The sequence below is a fragment of the Hevea brasiliensis genome, chromosome 16 (assembly GCF_030052815.1).
Source record: "Hevea brasiliensis isolate MT/VB/25A 57/8 chromosome 16, ASM3005281v1, whole genome shotgun sequence".
NCBI lineage: Eukaryota > Viridiplantae > Streptophyta > Magnoliopsida > Malpighiales > Euphorbiaceae > Hevea > Hevea brasiliensis.
The window spans coordinates 36,323,514-36,348,570 of record NC_079508.1 but is presented as its reverse complement, the minus strand read 5'-3'; the positions used below and the strand labels follow the sequence as shown (position 1 = coordinate 36,348,570).

At 32.5% G+C, this 25,057-nt stretch overlaps 1 protein-coding gene across 7 annotated transcripts in view; it reads left to right on the top strand.

The window, feature by feature from the left end:
• Positions 1-1,406: 1,406 nt before the first annotated feature.
• LOC110655056 (rRNA (cytosine-C(5))-methyltransferase NOP2C) overlaps positions 1,407-25,057 on the top strand; it is a 57,193-nt gene continuing 33,542 nt past the window's right edge. For 5 of the 7 annotated variants that reach the window (XR_009144698.1, XR_009144700.1, XR_009144699.1 and 2 more), the window contains exons 1-11: positions 1,407-1,544; positions 1,635-1,753; positions 1,914-2,244; positions 2,679-2,826; positions 3,840-3,977; positions 4,671-4,733; positions 7,687-7,808; positions 9,359-9,563; positions 11,550-11,761; positions 12,595-12,695; positions 13,340-13,421. Coding sequence is in view for 2 of the 7 variants with exons in the window: in XM_058137574.1 (XP_057993557.1) it covers positions 1,443-1,544; positions 1,635-1,753; positions 1,914-2,244; positions 2,679-2,826; positions 3,840-3,977; positions 4,671-4,733; positions 7,687-7,808; positions 9,359-9,563; positions 11,550-11,761; positions 12,595-12,695; positions 13,340-13,421 (1,623 nt within the window). In the remaining 5 variants the exon portion in view is untranslated. Of the gene's footprint in view, positions 1,545-1,634; positions 1,754-1,913; positions 2,245-2,678; positions 2,827-3,839; positions 3,978-4,670; positions 4,734-7,686; positions 7,809-9,358; positions 9,564-11,549; positions 11,762-12,594; positions 12,696-13,339; positions 13,422-20,420; positions 20,550-25,057 lie in introns of those variants that run through there. The other 2 variants (XR_009144702.1, XM_058137576.1) reach the window with 2 other exon arrangements.

The following is a 25,057-nucleotide window of genomic DNA, read 5'->3' as shown; positions in this document are numbered from 1 at the left end:
AAGATGAAGATAGAGGGAGTATACCTCATATAAATGTTGGATAAGAAGAAGAAGTTGAAGATGAAGATGGATTGAGAGAATTTGTAATTTGAATTTCAAATTTTGTATATTGTTTTAGGAAAATCTCTTCTAAGGTAATAGTATAAAAGTACAATTTTTTAATAAATGAAATTAGGTAAATAACTCCTTTAATCTGCATTAAATGTGGATACACTTGATCTTTCAAACTTTTCCCTATAAAAAATTCCTTCATTTCTGCTTAAGTGCAATATAAAATAGTGAACTGAATTTTCTTCTGCTTTAGAAGTAAAACCGGCATAACAACATGATAGAGTAGGAATGGCAATGAGTCGAGTTTTTGCGGGTAACTGATCCGATCGAATCCTAATAAGATGAGTTTGAAAAGTATATAATTGGGTTTGGTACAGATTTATATTTGAAATTTAATACTCGTGATGGGTTTAAATTTTACGTGTTGGGTATTTATTATTCAAATCTATTTATATAAATATTTAATTAAATATAAAATATATTTTTTATAATAACATTTATAATTTTTTATACATTTTATTTTATATAAAATAAAATTAAAATATTTAATGAAATTATTAAAATTTTAAAATATAAATTATTAATAAAAATAATTTTTAATATATATTATTAATTAAAATATATAAAATTAAGTGAGTTTGAGTAGTTTTAGGTGATAATAATCAGGTTTGGTATGAATTCGAATGGTTGAGAATAAAGTTACTGAGAGGACTTACGTCGTTTTGAATGGAAACTACGGACAAAACATGTAAATGCAGGGCAAAACATGCAAAAGCAGCTGATTGAAATCAATTTCCGAGGCACTGTTCAAATGCAAATCGCAAAATTGCAATACCGCTTTTTAGGGGTGTGCAAACAGTCGGTTTGATTTTGAATCGAATCAAACTAATAAAATTGAAAATTAAAAATTAAAAATTTTGAAAATCGAGCCAAATCGATCATTAAGAGGAAATCGAACCGAATCAAATTGATAAATATCGGTTCAATTCGATTTTAAACCGATTAAATCGAATTTTGTAAGATTTTATATTTTCAACATTAAATCTCAATAACAAAAATGAAAAAAAATTTAGAAATCAAAAATAAAAAATTTTGAAGTTTTCTTGATATATATATATAGAATTTCGGTTTTTTTTTTAATTTTGTATGAAAATAATCGAACCGAACCGATTAATCAAAATTATTAAAATTTATAAATCAAATCAAACTGATTAAATTTTAAAACCGAACTGATTTAACTAAATTAACTCGATTCGATTTAATTTTTTATTACTTTTATTATATTTATATAAATAATTAAATTATAAAAAATTTAATACTAACAAAAAATGATTAATAAATATATAATGGCCCAAATGAAATTCTTGTCCTGTATACTTCCTTTGAATTGAATGAAGAAAGCGAGGGATTTGCTTAAACCCATTCGCAGAACCTTCCTTTGCCCCGCCAGACCTTCTCCTCCTGCTGCTGCTCCTGCTCCTCTTCCTCCACAGGTACTCTGTTACTGCTTTCTTATTTCTGTCTTTCTTCTTTTTTTTTTTTCTCCGTCAATACATGAATCTTTAACTATTTTTCTGTTTCAGATGGATCCATCAGAGCGCTATTGTTATAATCCGAGATTGCAATGGAATCCTGAGGTTGAAGACTACTTCATCAAAGCCTACGGAGCAGATCATTTCTCTCGTATTTCTCATGCCCTCACGTACTCGCCTGATTCCTTTTGTATTTCTGTTTAAAAGTCTTGCTTATTGTTTTGGGCACTGTTAATGCTTGTTTTAGCATACAAGAGTAGTGTAAGCAAGTGTGAGAATAACAATTACTTTTTCCCTAGTTGAGCCAATTAATTACATTGTTCTGATTAGGCGTCCTTCTACCTATTCTTGCATTCGAGTCAACACACTGAAGACCACAACTGATGGTGTTGTTCATAAGCTGAAGGCAATTATGAAAGAAACTGGGTTTGAAGATTATAGTATGGCAGAACGGCGGCCAAATGAAAATCCAGCCAATGCAATGGGGGAAAGGTTGCAAAGTAGCCCCATCTCTAAGTGCCGGATACCTGGGTTGGATTATGTTTTGTTTGTTAAGGGTTCGGGACCACACACAATTGATTATGGTTTTGCACCGGTAGCACCTCCTAAGGAGGTAATTGTGAGTAGAAAATGTGCTGAAGCTGTACTACGAGGTGCTCAGGTAGGTAGTTTGTCATAATATTTATACACTACAATCAGTCTGTTATATAGACTATCATGGTCAAGTCTTGAAGTGCCTCTTAAATGTTAGGAAATTATCCTGTTGATTATTGTCTATTCAATATTACATTTCAGGTTTAATTAATTATAAGTTGTAGTTATTCTCAAAGTGCATTATAACTAATTCTTCTAGGTTTATATTGTGTTTGCTAGACTTTGTTTGTCTCTTTCTTTTTTTTCCTTCACTTCACATCTTGCTTCTTTTCCTCTTGTGGATTTGATCGATCGTAAGTTCTTATATTGATTGGAACTTTAGCATTCAAAATGATCTGATCAATTAGAAAAAAATTAAAATTTGATGTCATGTAGTACCTCAAGTATGAATTGATTACTAGATCAACTTTCTCTTGTTTTCTGTTGGTAATTTATTTGTAGGTATTTGTTCCTGGTGTAATGGCTTGTAGTGCACATGTTGAAAAGGGTGATGTAGTTGCAGTTTCAGTTGCTATAGAGCAACATATCCCTGATGGTGGATGGGCTATTGGTATGACACGTGGGACTGTTCTTCAAGGACTTCAGACAGGCAAGAAGGATATTTTGCCCATATTATGTACCTGAAAGTTGTTTTGTAAAAATTTGTTGTCTTGTTTCTTTTGTTCTTTCCTTTTTTAGGAAGCAATTACTCTTTATGATGTATTTACATCATTACATTTATGATTATGATGGTTTCAATTTAATGTCTTTGATAACTTTGTGAATGTTTCAACTAAAATGTTTATTCCTATGATAAGAAATACAAAAGATTATAAAACTACAAAAAGCAAAGGCTTTATCACAAAACTACAAAAGATACACCTAAAAGCAAAATACTTAGAATGTCTTTCTAATAGTTTTGGCTACCAGTAGAGGAAATCTTCTAAAAGCTTTTGATGTGGAGCACCATGAAGCGACAAAAAATATCTAGGGTTAGTTTCATTCATGGTCACTCAATTTAGGTGGTTGTATTAGTAGTGTCTCTTATTATTTAATGATATTCAAACTCTAATTAAGTATGCTTTATTTTTTTTTTTATTTTTATTTTTTTTGTAGAGGTTGATATTACATATAGTTTTGGTCTTTCTTTCTTACATTAACAAAATAATATATCCAGTCTTAAAATATTATTTAACACATTTTTTATTAAAAATTATTTATATATTAAATTGAAGTTTAGGAATTTTTATTATACAAATTAAAGTTGAGAGACCTATGTGGTACACCTATTTAAGTTGGGAGATAATTAGTGAAATTTAGCCGTAAGTTAACCTACAAATTGGTAATTGCAGGTTATACAGATCTTAATGATACTCAAATTGAAGTTTAGGGATTTTTATGACATTTTATTCGAAGAGTGGATGCAAACGTAATTGTGCTATAACATTACTCATTCACATTTCAAAACTTTAAGATTCTTTGTTTTATATGTGATGGCATACCTAATGTCATTGACTAGTCTTCAATTTTCATATTATCTCCTCGTTGAAGTACAAATAGCATAATTCCTGTGCAAACTTCTAGGAAAATGGAGAGTTGACACATGTTGATATATTGTTGTAGATCCTTATCATTTTGAAAGAAATGGCCTGTATATTGGTCAAGGAATAACAACAATGTCAAGGGCTGGCATATTTCGTGTTTCAGAAGGAATTGCTGTGGATATGAATAATCGGGTGTTTAAATTGCCTTCTTTTCATGGTACAGTTCTCTCCTTATCAAATCTTCATTTTGACTGGTGTATTGGAGATATCTTTTACCATATTGAATGGTTTGGTTGTGACTTTTATGGCCAAGTAATGGCATTTTGATTTCTTTTGTTATTGTTTCTCATCTTCTAAAGTTGTTGCGCACAGTATCTTTTTACCAATTTAATATTTTATATTCAATTTTCTATTTTTCTTAATATTTGGTATTTGTAATTGTGAATAGAGGTTTGTGATTTTTTAATTCTTTTTGGTAATAGTAAAAGAAAAACTCTGCCTAAATAGTTTGTGCTTAGCCAGTCCTAAGCTCGGATAAAGGAGGAGGGTTGCAGTAGGTGACAATCAGCGTAAAAATTTCATCACACCTCATGTAATGGATTCTTGTGATATTGAGTTGAGAATAGTAAAAGAAAATCTTCAGATATGACATTCACCAGCAACATTTATTGTTATTTTTGAAATAATCTTTAGATATATAACCTATTTTTGCATAAGCTGAAATTGGCTTTGGAACTAGGGAGTCTAATAAATTGACAGTTTTTTAATGGTCTACATGGTTGCTTGTAATATTATCATGTCAAGATTCATTTTGACCATCAATAATCAGTTTTGTTTAAGGAACTCATATGTTTCTCTATGTGTGCCTCTCATTTTTGTCTTAGCTTTCTTGTCCTTTTTTGGATAACAGATGTGCTTGAGGGGGAAATATTTCTTCAGAACTTGCCAAGCATTGTCACTGCTCATGCCTTAGGTATTCATCATATTATTCGTGTTGCCAAAAGAAATTTACCTGTACTATTGCTTACTTGTGATCCTTCGTTGTTTTCTTGGTAGTAGTTTCAATATGTTTATCAAGCATTTTGATGAAATCTTAATAAATAAATAAATAAATAGTAAGAAACTAGTATTTAAAATTCCTAGTTGGTAAAGAAAATTACGGTGGCAAAAAAGTTAGCTTGGTAATCAATAGCTTCTTATTACCCAATCTTCAAAACCAAGTTGACCTCCTGATCTATTTAATGTGATTGATTTTATTAGATAGGAGCAAAATTTTACATTCAAATTAATTTGAACTTGGTTCCATGTAACCTAATCCAGTTGCATCTTTTCAAAGTCTGGTCTCTCTGTTTAGTCTTTAATATGCAGTTATTGTTTTAATTTCCAATTTTCCATAGCCAGTGGATAAATTTATATTTTCTCATTTACATCATGCTTGGAAAGGTTGAAAAATGTGAGGAAAGAAAATGGGGGGATTTTCTTCTTTCGCTTTGTTTGAGAGATGAAAGAAAATGAAAAGAGGGGAAATTATGGTAGAAAAAAGTGATATGGAGCCCATTAATTTTTTTCCAAAATGAGGGAACATGGTGCTAAATTACCCCTTTATATGTACAACATTTTTTAAGGAAAAAAGCAAGCTAAACATTATTTTTATCTTATATAAAAACATTTTACCTTCTGTTTTTAGGTTCATGTGTCTTAATAGTACTTTTATATAATTATGTGTGTTTTTTGTTTGGATTTTCTTGGTCAAAGTAGCAAATTTTATGTTTTCAAATTTGCAGTGTGTTTGAAGGATGAAAAGTGTGGGGAAAGAAAGAGAAGGTAAAGAAAAACGTGGAGTTACTTTGTTTGGGAGATGGGAAAAATGGATAAGGGTCCTCTTTGTTTGGAAGATGGTAGAACATGAATAGTGGAAAAATCACCTTAGAAATAGTGACATGGACCTATGGAAAATTTTTGTTTACAACATGGGGAGAAACTGGGCAAAAATGTGGTACATACCACATTTATCCCTATAACATTTTTCAAGAAAGGAAAGTTAAAATGTAATTTACGGAATTACAAACAACTTATCCACTCTCATCCTCTCCATTTTCTCATCTATCCAAACAGCCTTTTCTCCTCATTTTCTCTCCCCTCATTTTCTTCCTTCCAACTGCCACTTTATATATATATATATATATATATATATATTATGGCATTAGAAGTTCAAATCCCAATAGGTTTAGGATTACTCTATAGGCTGTAATATATGCCATAGTTTTCTGTTTTACTTTTGAAAAGGGGAACAAAAATAAAGTTTACAAAAATACTAGAAGCTTTATACTTTATAGGCCTCATTTAGAGTTTTGATTGCAATGATATCAGTTTAATTTTATTCTTGTGGATTATGCATATAATATTATAACTTGGTTGAATCTTGATAAGCATATAATATATACCATTCGATTTTCATTCATAAGTATATTAAAGAAAAGTTGAATTTTAAAGAGTTTTGTAGGTGAAAAACTATTAGATATCCAATTGGATTATACAAATACTTGTAGAGTAGTCTACAAACAAGTGTTCTACATTTGTATCAGTGAGTCTTTTTCACTTATCATTTTTACTACTATTGTACTTCGACTAAGCTCAATGATTTTGCTTGGTTCAAACTTTTCCCTATGAGCCCTTATGAATTTGTGGTTGAATAACAATAAAACAGTGAAGTTCACAAGCTTTGTGGTTGAGGAATATTTTCATTACTTAAAATTTCGTTGTTTCTTTTCGTGCATTGGTAAGTACTAATAATTCTGTCCCATAGTTGCCAGATTCTCCTAACCCCTTGGGTTCCACGACCCAGATCTCGCGTTCCAAAACACAAGACTTTTGCGTCCCAAATCTCTTGGGAACACCTTCTAGTTCTCTAAATCAAGCGGTCCCATCTCACTATGCTCAACACAAAATCAAAGTGAAGAAGAAGAAGATCCTATTCATTTTTTCTTATTTTTTCTTCTCTTTCTTTTTAATAAAATAATAGTACCTGGGATGTTAGTATACAAAGAAGAAAAAAAGAGGAAGAGAAGAAATAAGAACAAAAAACAATAAGTAATAACAGCCACGAAACCTTATGAAAAGGAAAAAGAAGAAACTTTCTGGAAAAAATCTCATATCTCTCATTTTCTCTTTGCATTACTATTTTAATCTTCATTGACTTAGGTGATAGTAAATATGGGTTGCTGATTTCATATGCTATTCAGTCTAATAAGGCTCATTAAGTAATTATAATGTGTTATATATACCTTTGAGCCCTAAATTATAAAACCCATTAAATGTCAATTAAAAGCTCATTCTATTTAGAATACTATTATTTTTTAAAATATAATTGATAAAAAAATTTAATAGTATATTATAAAAAAATTAGATTTTTGAAAATTTTTTTACTAATATTAATATTGTAAAATATATACATCATAAAAAATTTAAAAATTATGAAAAAAATATTTTATTGGTTGTTTTTAGAATAGAGATTATATAATTAATTGTAATTTATGTATCACGAATTGAATTGATATAATTCACGTATTGCGTATTGAATTAATGTACCGATTAAGCCTACTCCTTGCATACCCTATATTTAGCTAAGTGGCGAATCGTGTACCCATCATGCCCGTACCAAAATCCAAGATGTTTCGTGTTCCAGGTAACTATGTTCTATCCTAATAATATTAAGTTGCTTTGTCTTATTCTGTTGAATGGATAACCGTTGTAATATATAATATTTCTTTGGTATATTTCCCTTCCTTCTCCCCATAGAACACCCCCCTAACAAGATGATTATACTCTTAAAGCATTGTCCTTTATAAAAGATTTCACATGTGCAATGTAGGTTAACATTTGGGCTCTTTGTGCATGATATATCTGCATTGTTAATTATGTCTTAGATCCTCAAAAAGGTGAACGAATATTAGACATGTGTGCGGCGCCAGGAGGAAAGACAACTGCAATTGCAATCCTTATGAAGGGTGAAGGAGAGATTGTTGCAGCCGATAGATCTCATAATAAGGTGCCACTTCTAAACAGTAGCCGCAGCATTATGATATTATTTATATCTATTTCTTCCTAGCTATATTATACACATTCTTCATGCATATTAGATTTGATGTCCAGATGAAATTGGTGTCAAGGAATCTTTTCTCTATGCCAAAGTTTTGATGAGATTTTGAAGCTTTATTAAATTTACATTCCCTAATTAAGCCAATTTTTGTTACTTCTGTTGAATTATGCATAAAGATAATACCACAAGTACATGCACTTGGTGTTTACATGTGCTGCATTTGATGTTCTGGCATAAAATTGACTTTGTTAGTAGTGGTTGAGTACAAAGATGCCAAGGTCTCCTTAAGGCAGATCCATATGTTATTTTTTCCTGTGTGTTTTAGTTGTTGGAGGGTGGAGTTGGGTGAAGGGAAGATATTGCTCTTATGAGCTACTGATGTGGGCAGTTGTAACATGCAATCATTTAAATCTCCTCATCCCCCCAATCAAGTAAAGGTCGAAGTTTGTTTACCTAGTTCATGGTTATTATATGTTCTCTTGCTAAACTACATTGTGACTGATTTTCATTCCCTCTGTTTTATTCTGACAACATTAATTTTGTGGTTCACAGATTTGTACATTTTGTGCTTGAGTGTGCTATTTAGATTTAGTGATAAACCAATGCTAAATTTCTTGGGTTCAAAAATTGTCCTCATGTTAATTTACTGTGTTCTAAAATATCAGCAATTGCCTGTTATATATAGTCAATCTAATTCATGCTGCATTTTCTATTTTGCTAGCTGGGGCTTAGCAGTACTTTGACAAGTCCCAATGCTTTTCTTCTCTCTCTAATTTTAATAATGGAAAATCACCAAAATAATCTTTAGCTTTTTTCCAGATTTGTAATTATGCAGCATGCCCCCAAACCCAATGACTCACTTTAATTTATACTTTAACCATTAGCTGTATAACTGTGGCCAAGCCATCTAAATTCATTTAATTACATGTAAAACTAATTCACAGAAAAGAAAAACAATAGTAAAAGATTACAATCATTTTAGTAGAGTTTGCGGCCTATTATCAATAGGTTTAGGTATATGTTGGGTAGTGACATATTGGATACTCTTTTTTTTATTATTATTTTTTTAAATAAACAGCTTTCTATCGCTCTGTCCCAATTGTACCTCATAACTAAAGTAGAGATCAGAATTGGTCATCACAAAAGAATGGGTAAATTCCAAATTTGGAAAAAGTTCAAGATCTTTTGGCGATTAAACCTTTAATAATACAAATATGATTGCAAAAAAATGACAAAAAATTCTCCTATTGTCAGCTAATTTTTATTGATATACTTAACTTTCCATAGCTTTGACAAAAGCTCATAATAAAATCAATATTTCCTATCATCTCTTTAAATTCAACTCATTGTTTTTTTTTTGCACTTAATTTATGCACAATACTTTTCAGGTAGTTAATTGTTCCCTTTTTAACTCATTATGGCATCATCTAACTGTGGATAACTTTGGAAAGCTTGAACATCTAATGTTTTGAGTATTTTGATTTCTCCCTTCTATATAGGTGCTGGATATTCAGAAATTGGCTGCTGAAATGAGCTTGACATGTATAACAACTTATAAACTGGATGCTCTCAAAGCTGTTCGTCGAAGAAATGGATCCAATGATAATGTCACCGTTCAAAGCACTGAACTAATGACATTTCATGAGGAGAAAACATCTTCTACTGTTCAAGGATTGAATCCAGAAAAGGGGTGTAATGAAATTGGTAGGTACACTGTCTTGTCTTTGAGATTATGAGCTTCTTGTATAAAAGCAGTAAGTTCGGTTTACTTCGGTGAGTTTCATTATAGAATAAAAATTTCTTCTGAATCTGAATACCTAGCAGTCAAGGTTTCTATTATTTGTTTGGTTTGAATCTTCTCATAGGTCATCATTAGCGAAGGCGAGGTTCACATCATTGCCATAACTTGCATATTTAAAGGACTTTGGCCACTTTAAGAACTAACATCAATACATCATTTGAAAATATTCTGTCTAGGCATAAAGTTCAAACTTGTCCTTGAACTTGTTGTCAATGTTCAATTTGGCCCAATTTCACCTCTATGAAATGTGGCCAAATTAACAGGCCTTTTGGGTTTGATCAATTTGATCCGATTTTTGTCCAAAAAAAATAAAATATTATTTTTTTATATTTTTAATAATTGAAATTAATTTTTAAAATTTAAATTTTTGTAGAAATGAAAAAGCAAAAGAACACACAAAAACCCTATCTTCTTCTTTTTCTTCCTCGTTTTCTTCATTCTGTTGTCTTCTTCCCTTTCCTTGCCTTCCTCTTCTACTCCAAAATCAAAATCAAACTCATATATCTTTTTTCAACTAGCCACCGTCATCACTTTGCCTTCTTCTTCTTCTTCTTCTTCTTCTTCTTCAGTTTTGAATAAGGCCAACTCCTACAATTTCCTCCCATGCATTATAGGATAGAAGAACAAGCTGCCGCAGCAAATCAGACACCTTGAAAAATAAAGATTTGCAAGGAGTGAGAGAGTGGAAAACCATTATATTCGAGATTTAGAGAGAGAGGGGATTATTGAGTTGGGGGAGGACGTAGAACAGGCATCTTGATTCTTCTGATTTCATGAAAGCAATTTTGTGCATGTGGTGGGAGTAGTTGTGAGATTTCAAAGTTTAGGTTTGGGACTTTGGATTTTGGCCATAAAAATTTTCTTAATCGGAAAAGAAAAGGAGATGAGGTAAAGAAGAAGAAGATGACAAAGAATAGATCTAAAGATTATGTTTATTATTATTTTTTTATTTTTATTTATAAAAATGAAAAAATAATTTTTGAATTTTTTAATTATTTAGAAAAATATAAAAATAATATTTATTCATTAAAAAATAAAAAATTAATATTTTTTTAAACAAAAGTTTGGTTGATCTAAGTCAAAAGGTCTATGCTAATTCGGCTATAAAGGTGAAATTGGACCATATCGGACATTGACAATAAGTTTGGGGACTAATTTGAACTTTATGCCTTCTCATTATGAGCTTTTGAATGTAGAACTGCCTTGAAATCGACTCTTTGAAAGGCCATGTACATTCAAGTTGAGATACTTGATCAATAACATGCTCTAAGTATTCTACTACACTTATAACCACTCTTGGTACCACCAGATATTTATACATCTGCCACCTTTGCTATTTGTACTTACAGAACATCATGTGGTAACTTGGACAATGACAATGTATAACAATATTCATTATTCTTTCTACCATCCTTGATCTTATGTGATATCCGCAAACAACCAAATGTGATACAATTATCTATTTAGTCCTGCCTTAGATAGCTGTAATGAATCTGTAGTCCTGAACCTTACTAGAAGTGTAACATTTTCTTTTTTTTTTTTAACTTTCATCATTTGTGTTACAGTAAGCTATCATCACTATAGTCACTTCCTTTTATCATAGACTGATAAATAGCTTTTATTAATTGTTCGATAAATGTCTTATTTGGCATATGAACTTGAATTCAGCGTATTATTTGAATGTATGAATGCCTCTAAACTTTCTTTCCCAGGAGACCACTTCGTTAGGACCATAATTGGCCCTTTTTATATTTTTCCAATGCGTTTATTGTATTTGACTTCCTACTTGATGGGTTTATCATGCTTCTTTCCTCTCTCACATTTTGATATGCATTGCTCACAAAAATTTTCTTTACAATTACAAATTTATCTAATTTTTATTACTATAGTTAGCAACGAAAAAGAGAATGAGAGAACTTATGTTAGCAAAGCTGACATCAGGAAGAGTAGGCGAAGAATGAGGAATGGGCCAGGAAGAAATCAGTGCCTTGGTGGTAGGGTTGAGAATTCAAAAGGTTTTGATCCTGACAGCTTTGATCGAGTTCTCCTTGATGCCCCCTGTTCAGCTCTTGGTTTGCGACCTAGACTTTTTGCTGGAGAGGTAGAAGCAGTCTAAACTGAACCGACTTCTTTTGTGCTGTAATGATGCATTCAACCTATACTTTTGGAATTATTAGTTATTCTTTTTTAATTGCTGATTTATTAATTTTAGCAGTTTTTTTTTTTCTAATTTATAGTTTTATGTAGTTTTGTGTTTAGGGAAAAACTACAATTTCTTTCCATTAGAGATTTATTATTTTTATTATCTTCATTTCTACAATTAAGAATGAATACTGATTTGATAAATATATGGAAGCTTTCTAGCTTTCTTTGTGAGTGAGTGATTCAATTTTAGCTCTAGGTGTGACAGGATCTCTTATTTTTCCTTTCACTTTTGCGTGAAAATTTCCATATATTTCATATCTGAAATTTTTATTTTATATTGTCAAATGCTTGTGAGCTTTCCTACACCAGTTAAGGCTTTTTAATGTTACGAGATGCACAATTAGCATGAAAATTGGTTTCATAATAACCTGAATATCATATGATAATACCAGGAAGGGCAAAGGGAAAATGAGTTCAGTACCTAAGAGAAGATGTGATATTTTAGGTAATTTTTGGAGTTAATTGAAATGAATCTAAAATTGGCAAGCGCTACTCTCCAAAGAACTATATGTTTTTTTATCCCTTGTTCCTTTTGCTCCTGGCTTGTTACTACAATTTTTTTTTTCCTCTTTATAAAGTTGTATGCTTGCTTGTACATGCCTCTGTAGCATTGTTGTAGGGCTTGATAACCATTATAGCATATGCATTTTTATATTTGTAATGAAATAATTTCTTCTACCAACTAATTACTGCATTTTTCCATTTATTTTGGTTGTCATATTTGTCCAGGAAACTGTAGGATCCTTAAGAAATCATGCGAAGTATCAGAGGAGAATGTTTGACCAGGCTGTTAAACTAGTTCGCCCTGGTGGAGTTATTGTGTATTCCACGTTAGTATCATGACTTGTTATTCATTACTTGGTTGTCAATATTTTTTACAATTTAAAATTATGTACAAAGAAGTTTTCCTTGACATGATAATGAGGAACATGCCTGGCCCATTTCCTACCTTTGCCAATGCCTATAGGCCTTCATATCTCCTTTTATATCAATTTTGCTTTTGTAAACAAATCATCCCCCCCATCCTCTTTTTCCTCTCTCTCCAAAGTAAGTCACTTTGTCATGTTATACAAATATTTGATGTCTTAAGATTGCATAACTAGTTGCCGTAGAAAAAGAAAAAGAAATAATGGGAGCAATTCTTTGTTATTTTGTTAGTTCTCCTTGTCCATATGGTTAAAGCGCATCTCTTTTGTCAGCATGCACACACACCTCAAATGTGTTCTTGATTGCAAGATAATACTTATGGTATGACAGAAAGATACAAATTGTGGACTATACAATATTATAGTAAAAGATATAAAAAATATATTTGTATTAGGTGCCTTGTGCCCAACTTGCTGTGGGTAGCTAATGAACATTTTAAACCTGTAGTGTCTATTACTTTTCAATTATTTGATGTCTCAATACAAACATTAAGCTCAACTGCTTACTTTTTTTTTTTGGTTAATTTTTTATTAATCTAATTGGCCAGATGCACAATAAACGCTGGTGAGAATGAAGCACTGGTACGATATGCTTTGGATACATATAAGTTCCTCTCCTTAGCACAACAGGTTAGATTCTAGAAGTTTCTCCTTCACATTTTACTGTCATGGCTTAAGTTTTAAATTATGCATATGAAATGATAAATAAATTGCAATGTTCTGTATAAATTTAGTTTATTGCAATGCTTTTTTGATAATTGTTTATGAATGTTAGTTGTAACAAAAGTGAAATTTGTGAGCTGATCTTGACTGAAATCTAGAATCTAACCATATAATTCTATGGATTTTCCCCCTTCTTTTGTCACTGCAAGTTTTTACTATAGTAAGTTTGTGTAGGATCCTAAAGCATAGGTGTGAGCAAATAGTCAGTCAGGCTTCGAACTGAAAAAAACAAACATTGAATTTAATTAAAAATTAAAACCGAACCGAACTGAACTAGAGAAGTCAACTGAACTGAACCAAACCAAAATAAATCGGTTTGGTTCAGTTTAGCAACTTAGTTCTCCTCCAGATGCCAATCTCCCATTTTATGTTCTGTTCTTCAATCCTAAACCTACAGAAACAGAGAAAACATGTGCGTGGAGACAGAGAAACTTGTCTAAAATACATCTCTTTACCTGTTCAACTCTCTCCTCCATCCTTGTCTTGGGCATATGGAGATCTGGCAAGTCAAACCAATTTGATAGAGTAAGGAGTATTAAGACCAATTTGATAGAGTAAGGAGTATGAAGAGTAGATTTATGTAACAAGAAACTAAAAGAAACAGCTTTGATTGTATTAATTTCAGCAAACTTTATATAGAAAGAAGATTACAACCAAAACAGAAATCCAACTTCTATGGCAATGCTCAAAAGCAACAGTAAAGAAAAAGAAAAAGAAAGATAAATGACTGAAAACTAGCCCCAGTGATAGATATCCCGTACAGAGAAAACAATTTTACCCTCACAATTCTAATTAGCCCAAAGATGCTTATTTTTCTGCTCCCCTTCTTAAATTATTGAGCTGATTCTTTTGTTATAACCACCTTTGGCAGGTGTCCTTTTCCCTTTTGTTCCTTGCAGCAGCCAATTCCAATTGCACATCATTCAGCAAGATTCCTTTCCCTCTCTCTTGTCCTTTAGATCTTCTAGAATAAACCTTAAAAGTTTTTGGACCCTTCTTGACCCTATCAAATCTACTGACAAATAAATTAAATCATCTTTGATAGGAGATGGTTTCTTTCTAAAATTGAAACTCAATGACCAACAAGTCCAAAAGACAATGAGATAAATTATATTGCTGCAATTTATACAAAGCAAAAATTTACCAACTCCCACAATTTTTTTGAGAAAATCGATTTCTACTCCCTTTCTACCTAAAATAACAATAATGTACAAAATCATATACAGGTTTTTGCCAAATCCATCTTCGACCAAGGAGCAACGTTGCATTGCTTTGATTGATTACCCTTTGATTTGTGACTACATCTTCGACTAGTGAAAACTGAGGAGAAGCTAGAGGCATGGGTCTATTAAAGACAAGCTAGAGGCAATGTGATTGTTGAGGAACTGAGAACCATGAATCCGTGATAGCTAGGGTTGATGAGAAGTGAAAAAGAAGAACATATAGTATGATTTTCAACGGTTTAGATTCATATTGAATGAACAGCTAGGATCAAAGTTGAAAAAGAGAAGAAAAAAATGCGGTGATAGGTCTCGAACACCGTACCACTAATCTACAAGAGATTTGGATTATAAAATTATATGTAAATATAATACATTTCGGCTCAGTTCGGTGTGGTTTATACGAAATTTTTTCTTCAAAAACCAAATTGAACTGATTAAACCGAATTTTAAAATTTTGAAACTCGAACTGAATATTAAATAAACAGAACCAAAATTTTAAATCGGTTCAGTTCGATTGGTTACTTCAGTTTGAATCGAATTCTGCTCACTCCTACTAAAGCATGGTACAATTTTTGAAGTGATCCTTTTTTTTTTTTTTAATTTTTTGTAATGGCATGAATCTTATCAATGTCCTTCTTTAGGTGGTATTATAGATCTCGAATGTTTTTGTAAAACTTGTGCAAATGTTGAATGTTTCTTATAGTTATCTATCATTTCAAGATGGTCTTGAATACATTCGTAATGTTACATGAGGTTGGTCTGAATGTTGACTCCTCTAGTGGGGGAAGAGTAGAAAATTTTTACCTAAAGGGATGCCACAACATTTGATGGTGTTTTTAAGGATTATAAAGCATTGAAAACACCTAAAAATCATTTGTTGTACATTTAGACAGATGTGTTGATGGTCCATAAATGCTGCTGCACGTTTTAATAGCATAGGTATTGGGTTGGTTTCTATTGAAATTATGTCTTAGCTGCTGAAGTTTGAATTAGTTAGATTGTGGGAAGTCAACTCACTGTTGCTAGAAAGAAAGGATACAAAGATAAGATGATGCCCATTTGATTATGTGCAATATTTTAGTAATTTTTTTTATGCCTTAGAATAGGAAAGATAAGCAGATTTTATGATTTTTCTATTATATTTTCTAGTATAAATTCAAGCTTTAATTAATAAAATATGTAGATAAGAATTTTCAACAAGTTTCAAATATGTTTCTGTTTCGCTTTACTACAAACCTTAGCATATAAAAAACCAATAAATGGTATCAGAGCTTTCCTTTTTGTGGGATTTGTGTGGGAGAACAACCCATAAAACACATAAAAAGAAAAATTGCAGAGATGGAGTGTCAACAAAACTTCACACTAGTTGTTCCACCAAAATTTGATGGTTCAAATATCAATCTTCGGCTGTTCAAATAACAGTTAATGTTGAGGCATTGGACCTCTAGGAGGCCTTATGTTAGATTTGTGATTCAAAATCTTAGTGGGATTTGAAGAGGCTTTTTTTTTTTTAAATTTGAGTGAAAGAAATATTTCTCAATAGGCAGTGTTATCAAGGTGAAAGGCGACAAGGGGACCTTATGGCCTTAGGCGAGAGACGATAAGCAAAGCAAGGTCTTTTTGAAACAAGGTTCCATAGTCTAAATTGCCTAAATTATATATATGTGTGTACTTCTAACATAAAAAATTCATCATTTTAACTAGTTTGATATGTAAAAAAAATGCATATTAAAAAAAAATATTATTTGCATTATGCCTATGTGTAAGATAAGAGAAATTGAAAATTATGTGTGTCTGCATTTCAACTTAAATAAAAGATAAAAGTGAGGCAGTAAAATTAAAATTCATATCATAAGCAATAATATAAATAATAATGAGAGATGTTAATATAAAAGAAAAAGAAATTGTGCATACCTACATTTCTAACTTAAGTACACGATAAAAGTTGAGACTATAAAATTGAAATTCATAGCATAAGTAACAATACTAATAATAATAAGAGTTGTTGAATCACTAAATAGAATATGTAAATTCTAGAAGTTCAAATTTTAATAAATAAAAATGAGTCATAAGTCAAAACAATCCAAATGTAGCAAGTACATAAAAAAAAACTTGTAACTAAAACTATTAGTCATCAATATTTCCAAAATTATCTTCATTTTCAACAACCTCCATCACAAATTCTTCCTCTTGTTCATCATCATCAACTTGCGAACAGGGTGCACCTATCATTGAATGAGACCCTCGAAATGGTGGAGTTTCAACTAGTGTTGATCTTGCAACTGATCTCGATTCATAACGAGATTTAGAAACTTCAGCCGCCCTACTAACATTATCCCAAGTCAACACATCATCGCTAAAAACAAGAGTATTATCATCATCATCATCCCTATCTCTTTTTTCTAATTCACTAAGCAACCATTCATTACTTTCATCAATATTTTCCAAATCAATTGGCGTGGCGATATCCCCAAAGGTATATCGGCGTAGCAACGCTTTCAAGAGCATATACGGCATGATTCTAGAAGGCAGAACTCAAAATCGTTCTTTCACATTTTTTGCCTTTCACCTCTTTAGCCCATTTACTAGTTGTCCAGCTCTCTGAAGAATATTTTTCTAATGTTGGCCTTCTGAAGATGAATCCTTCCCAATGTAATGAAGGCAGCAGTTCTACTCCTTTAGTAAACTTCCGCAATATATTCAGAACTCCAGAAGAGTCGTATATGAAATCAGTAAGCTCAACAACTTTGCAAAATGTTTCTTTGAAAACCCTTATCTTAAAAATATCTTTCAACATCAAATCTATACAATGGGCTGCACATGGAGTCCAATATAGATGGAGAAAATTTGCTTCTAATATTTTCTTGTCATAAACAAATAGATAATTCATTTCTTTAATAATAAAAATAAATAAACAAATAGAATTTTCTTTTTAATGGATAATATTAAATAAAAACTTTACATGCCGCAACATTATTTGATGCATTATATGTAACAACTTGAACCACTTTTTCAGGACCAATTTCCATCCGTTTTTTCTCAATCAAACTAGTTAACTTTACTGCTGTCTTTGATTCATCACTGGCATCAACTGATTTAATAAACACGCTTTCTTTTGGGCTATTAACTAAGAAATTAATCTAGGTTCGCCCTTTTCTATTCGTCCATCCATTACACATCAATGAACATCTATAATTTGCCCATTCTTCTTTATGAGACTGAAGAAGTTCATTTATGGTCTGTACTTTTTTGTTAAGTAACCTAACTCTAACCTCATGATAACCTCCATTTCCCTTTCATAATTTCTTATAGCTCGAATCATTTTCCCAAAACTATCATAATTCACAGTATTAAAAGCTAATCTTACATCATACATCCATCGTGCTATGGCAACACAAGCGCAATTCCTTAATTCCTTGTTAGCTGAATTATTTTTATCAATAGTAGTTTGTTTTGCACTTTTTCTCATAACGGTAGGTTTAGGGGGAGAATAAGTATCAATAGCAAATAAGTATCAATAGCCCTTCTACTACTTTGTGGTTGTGAAACTTTTGATCTTTTTGAAGCACTAATGCCAATACTATGAATTGTTTCCTTACGTTGTCCACTATCAATTTCTTCCACATCATCCTCTTCCTCATTTTCATCAATTTTCAATATTTTAACATCATCAAATTCAAGCGGTCTTTCCATATTCATAGATAATTTGTGCTCTTTTTTTTTTTTTACTAATGAATTCTTGAATGTGACTCCTCACATCTTTTGAACATTTTGGACACCAAACCACATTTTTGTAACCTCCAGTAAGGCGTTGCTTAATTCTATTAACTCCTTTGTAAACTTTCATGTAATAGATGCATTGAAGATCATTGGTATTATTTTCACTAACTTGAATTATATGTGCCCATCCTGGGTCCATTCTTTTACTGCCAACAGAAGATAATGTAGTTGTATTACCCTTATCACCATCTATTATGTTCTAACAACAATATTGAGAAAAGTAAACAAATTAACAATATCCATATAAATTAAACAACTAATTAAAAATTAATTAACAAGAATAAAAAGTTAAAATAATAAGGATAACAACAAATTAACAAATTAAAAGTAAATACATTAACAAATTAACAATAAATTAAATAATTAATTAACAAGAATATCAAGTTAAAGTAACAATAATAACAACAAATTAATAAATTAACAATACCAATTAAAATTAAACAACTAATTAACAAGAATATCAAATTAAATTAACAAAATAAGAACAAATTAACAAAGTGAAAGTAAACAAATTAACAATAAATTAACAAATTAACAATACCCATATAAATTAAACAACTAATTAATAAGAATATCGAGTTAAAGAAACAAGAATAACAACAAATTAACAAATTAACAAAGTTAAAGTAAAAAAAATTAACAATACCATGTAATTTAAACAACTAATTAATAAATTAACAACAAAATGTTAAGAATAAAAAGAAAAAAAGTAAACAAATTAACAATTAAAATAAAAATAATTTTAAAAAAATTGAACAAAATAAAAAAATTAACAAGAATACTGCATACCCAATACCCATACAACAAAATTAGATAAGGAGGAGAGGAAAAGGGGAGAAAAAAAAGAGGTATGCAAAACATACTACTGCAGCACAGAATAGGGAAGAAGAATAATGCCCAAACAACAACATTAGAGGAGGAGAGGAAAAGGAAAAAAAAAGCTTTCGCAGGTTGCAGCAACAACAAGTAATAGGGGAAGAAGAAGAAGCTGAGAGAGAGAGAGAGAGAGAGAGAGAGAGAGAGATATCTGAAGGCTGAAGTTGAAGTTGGGACTTGAGAGTGCTGCTGAGTGCACAGTTGAGACTTGAGAGTGCCCATGTTCCTTTCTCGTGAGGACTGAGGTAGGTGGCTTAGGGATTTTTCTTTTAATTGGCTTTAAATAATTAAAAAAAATTACCATTGCATTACAGAGTCATTGCCTTAGGGGGCCTCTCGCCTCTCTGCTCCGAGGCGCTTGCATCTTTGAATGGAGCCCAGGCGGTATTAGGCAAGGCATGAGACTGGCGCCTCATCTCCGGGCGCTTCGAACGCCTTTTACAACACTGTAATAGGATGAAAGATTATTTCCTATATTAAAGTAAAACTCCTATTTTAATGTTATTATTAAATTGAGCGGGATTCCTAATTAGATTAGGATTGAGGGACTAACACTGTAAATAAAAGTATTGTGGGGAGATTAATTTGGCTTTACCCATTGTTGAGGAGTAGTTTTCGCCCATCGTGAAGAAAATGCTTTTGCCTATTGAGGTGAATGGCACTTGCCTATTACAATCCCATGGAGAGAGAGAGGCTTTGGTATAAGTTGGAGAAGGGCATAGTTCAAGAGGAAGAAACTATTGACCATTGTAGTTGAAGACAACCTTTGTGGTGTAATAGTTAAAGTAGTAAATATATTGGGTTATGTCTAGAGGAGACTGAGATGAACTAACTAATGTATTTTCTATGAGTAGTTTATTGTGAGGGTTCTCATGAGTGTAATTGGGTTAATGAGTAGTATAATTTTGAGTTTATAATGGATTATTTATTCGATTATAGTGCAAGATGACATTGCCTTGGACGTAATCCTATATTGAGAGGGTGAACTACGAAAAATTTTATTATTGTGATATATTTTTTTTTGTAGTTTACACTCTTCCACGGTTCAAAACAATTGGTATCAAAGCTTAGGGACAATCTTGGTGAGTCTGATTGAAGGTGAAACTGTTGCAACATGTAGAATTCGTGCACGTAACATGGAAGATGCAAGCTCAAGGTAGTGAAAAGTTGAAATTGAGACAGAGCTCTTAATACAAAATAAAGAAAGTTGATGACGTGAGATTTTTTGAAGAAAAAGCAAGTTACACCCAAGATAAAGATTGAAAATTTGAATGGTTTAAACTCAAGTATAGAGATTTGATAATTGAAAACACCTAAATATTTTGAGGTGTGCAATGGTTGATAGATTTTGAGTCAAGATATACGTTGTTAGATTTGTGACTCAAAATCCTAGTGGGATTTGAAGATGTCTTTTCATAATTTGAGTGGGAGAAATATTCCTCAATAAGATAAAGAATTATTTCCTATATTAGAGTAAATCTCTTATTTTAATGTTATTCCTAAATTGAGTGAGATCACTAATTAAATTAGGGTTGAGGAGATTAACACTATAAATAAGAATATTATGGAGAGATTAATTTGGCTTTGCCCACTATTGAGGAGTGGCTTTCGCCCATTGTGAAGAAAAGGCTTTTGCCCATTGAGGAGAGTGGCACTTACCTATTGTAGTCCCATGGAGGGAGAAAGGTTTTGACCTAAGGTATGTTGTTCCATGGAAGGAGAGAGACTTTGGCCTAATATGGAGAAGGGCCTAGTCTAAGGGGAAGAGACTATTATCCATTGTAGTTGAAAATACCCTTTCTAATGTAGTAGTTAAAGTAATAAATATATTGTGTTATGTTTAAAGGAGATTGAAAGGGACTAATTAATATATTTACTATGAGCAATTTATTGTGAGGGTTCTCTTGAGTGTTGTAGAAAGAGATGATTCTCATTGATTTCAATTAATCTGTACATGGGTATATATATACAATTGATTCCTATAATTGTGTTCTACTAATTAGGAAGAAATCCTAAATAGGAATACAGAATACAGAATATACAGAGAAATAATATAGTGATTGACTTTCTATAACATAGTGATTGACTTTCCATAACACTCCCCCTCAAGTTGGAGCATAGATGTTAATCATGCCCAACTTGTTACAAATGTAGTCAATCCTAGCTCCATTCAGAGCTTTTGTGAAAATATCTCCTAACTGCTCTCCAGTTTTGATGTGTCCTGTTGAGATGATCTGTTATTGAATCTTTTCACGAATAAAGTGACAATCAATCTCAATATGTTTGGTCCGCTCATGAAACACCGGATTAGAAGCAATATGAAGAGCAGCTTGATTATCACACCACAATTTCGCAGGCAGGGAGGTCTTAAAACCTGTCTCATCTAGTAATTGAAGTATCCACATTACCTCACATACTGATTGTGCCATGGCTTTATATTCGGATTCAGCCCTAGCCACAGAACCATCGGGATTTACCTTTACTGTAAATACCCATTTGCAACCAATAGCTTTCTTACCAGCGGGTAAAGGCAATAGTTCCCATGTACCATTAGCATCTAAAGCCTCCATTTCCTTTTTCATAGCATCACACCAGCCAGGATGAGACAGTGCCTCATCAACAGTATTAGGGATAGGAACAGAGTCTAAAGAAGTAACAAAACACCGAGAACAAGAAGACAATTGATTATAAGAAACAAAAGAAGAGATAGGGTAAGTACATGAACGTTTACCTTTATGAAGAGCAATGGGTAAGTCTAGATCGGAATCATGGTCAGTATGAGGTACAGGATCTCCCAACGAAGTAGCTGGTGGAGGATCTGAGTCAGGAATCTTCAATCTCCTGGAATAAACATGAACAACGGGAGGTCGAGTAGGTCTAGAGACAGAAGGAATAGGCTGTGGGAGAGGACTAGACATTGGTTGGACAGTATATATTAAGAGATCATCCTCCTCCTGACTCTCATACACAGATGATGGAGGAAAAAATGGAGTGGACTCAAAAAATGTGACATCTGCAGAAACAAGATAACGATTAAGAGTATGAGAGAAATAATGATACCCTTTTTGGAGCCGGGAGTACCCAAGGAAGACACATTTGAGAGATTTTGAATCCAATTTAATAACCTGTGGACGAACATCACGCACAAAACAGGTACAACAAAAAATACGGAGTTCAATGGGGAACAAAGATTTTGTAGGAAACAAAGTAGTATAAGGAATATCCCCATTAAGGACAGAAGACGGCATACGATTGATAAAAAAACATGCCGTAGAAACTGCATCCGCCCAAAAGTGTTTAGGTACTTTCATTTGAAAAAGAAGAGCACGAGTTACTTCAAGAAGATGACGATTTTTTCTTCGGCTATGCTATTTTGGGATGGGATATCCACACAGGAAGACTAATGAAGAATACCATTTTGTGTCATATAAGGCTGAAATTGTGCTGAAAAGTATTCTTTGGCATTGTCACTTCTTAATATGCGCACAGAAATATTAAATTAAGTTTTGATTTCATTACAAAAGGCACAAAAGATAGAAAACAACTCAGAACGATTCTTCATTAAATATAACCAGGTAACACGAGAGTAATCATCAACAAAAGTAACAAAATAACGAAATCTAGTTTTAGATGTAACAGAACAAGGACACCAAACATCAGAATGAACTAACTCAAAAGGGAATGAAGCCCGTTTATTGACTCTAGACACAGAAGGCAAACGATAATGTTTTGCAAACTGACACGACTCACATTCTAGTACTGATAAAGACTGAAATTGAGGACACAGCTTCTTCATGGTAGACAAAGAAGGATGACCCAATCTACAATGAGCTTCAAGAGGTGTTAAGGTACTGGAGTAAACAAGCGACTGCGGTACATGATTTTCCAGAATGTAGAGACTATCTGACTCGCGTCCTCTACCAATAATTTGTTTCGTCGTAAGATCTTGAAACAAACACTGGTCAGGAAAAAAGGAAACAGAACAATTTAAGGTACGAGTAAGTTTACTAACAGAAAGTAGATTAAAAGAGAATTTTGGTAGACACATAACAGAAGACAAAGAAATTGACGAAGTCGGGTTCGCAGTTCCAGAACCCATAACACAAGAAGTAGAACTATCAGCTAAAGTAACAGTAGAGGAAGTGAGATTAGACTGAAAAGCAGATAGAAGACTAGAATTACCTGTCATGTGATCTGTCGCACCATAATCAATAACCCATTTGGATAAAGAAGACACAAGGCATGTAGTGGATTTACCTGACTTAGTGATCGCAGTGACAGGGGAACTGGTAGGCTTTAGAGATGCTTGATACTGGGAAAATTGTGCAAAATCCTCTGCAGATACCAAAATAGTTTTCTCAGAGGAAGATACTATAGAATTCTCTGCTGCCATATTTGCCATCTGTGATCGTTGATTTTTCCTCTGAAGTTGCGGACAAGCTCATGGCATATTTTGTATGGCTAAGCTCATGGCAATAATAACAAATGACTTCTTTTGAGTCCTTATTAGAACTAGCCTCTCCATTACGCTGATTACTTCTGTTGCCTGTAATTCCTCTTCTACTTCCACTTCTATTACCCTGTTGTCCATATGGATTACGGCTAATAAGAGCACTACTGGCAGGCTGTGAAGATTGAGTACTCTCTGTACGAAGGACCTGTGTGAATGTTTCATGCAAAGAGGAAATCTCATAACTGGAGAGAATATGAGATTTAGCAGTCTCATACTCTGAAGGAAGGCCTGCAAGAAAACTCATAACATCCAGTTGCTCCCGTTGGGCCTGCTGAACTTTTACATCAGGACTAAAAGGCAACAATACATTAAGTTCCTCATATACCCGTTTAAAATCCATAAAATAAGCCGTGAGCGACTTATTCTCTTTCTCAGCACGGTAAAATGACTTACAAACATCATAAATACGGGAGATATTTCCTTTACCAGAATACAGAAAATCTAAGTAATACATCAATTCTTTAACAAATTCACAGTGATTAATTAAACTAATTACCTCACTATAAATCGAGTTCCGAAGCTGCAAAAACAACCGAGCATTCTCCCTTAGCCAAGTTTGTCGTGTATCATCAGTGGGTGGATCTTTAGTAAGGTGATCATACTTATCAATGCTACGCAAATAGACCCTAACAGTCTTATTCCACTCCAGGTAATTCGAATTATTAAGTTTGTGTTCCGTGATCTTAGTCATCACCGGAATCACATCAGAAATAACATTCTTATTGTCTGCCATTTGTTGAGACAAAGAAAACTAACCGAAACGCTAATCCAAAGTGCTTATAGCAACAAAATAACCCAAAATCACAAATCAAGCAAATACCAAAATAGGATCTGAGAGCCAAACCTCAGAAGTCCTTTAATGGTATACTGGATCAGGCAACAGCACACAGTGGTGGAATGAGGGGGTTGAGGCGACACCGGCGATGTTGATCGGGGTTGAAACGGCCGGTCGGCGGCCAAGGTCTTTCCTGAGCTGGGTAGTGAGAACAAATAGTCACCCTAGATTGATGACCTGCTCTGATACTATGTAGAAAGAGATGATTCTCATTGATTTCAATTAATCTGTACATGGGTATATATATACAATTGATTCCTATAATTGTGTTCTACTAATTAGGAAGAAATCCTAAATAGGAATACATAATACAGAA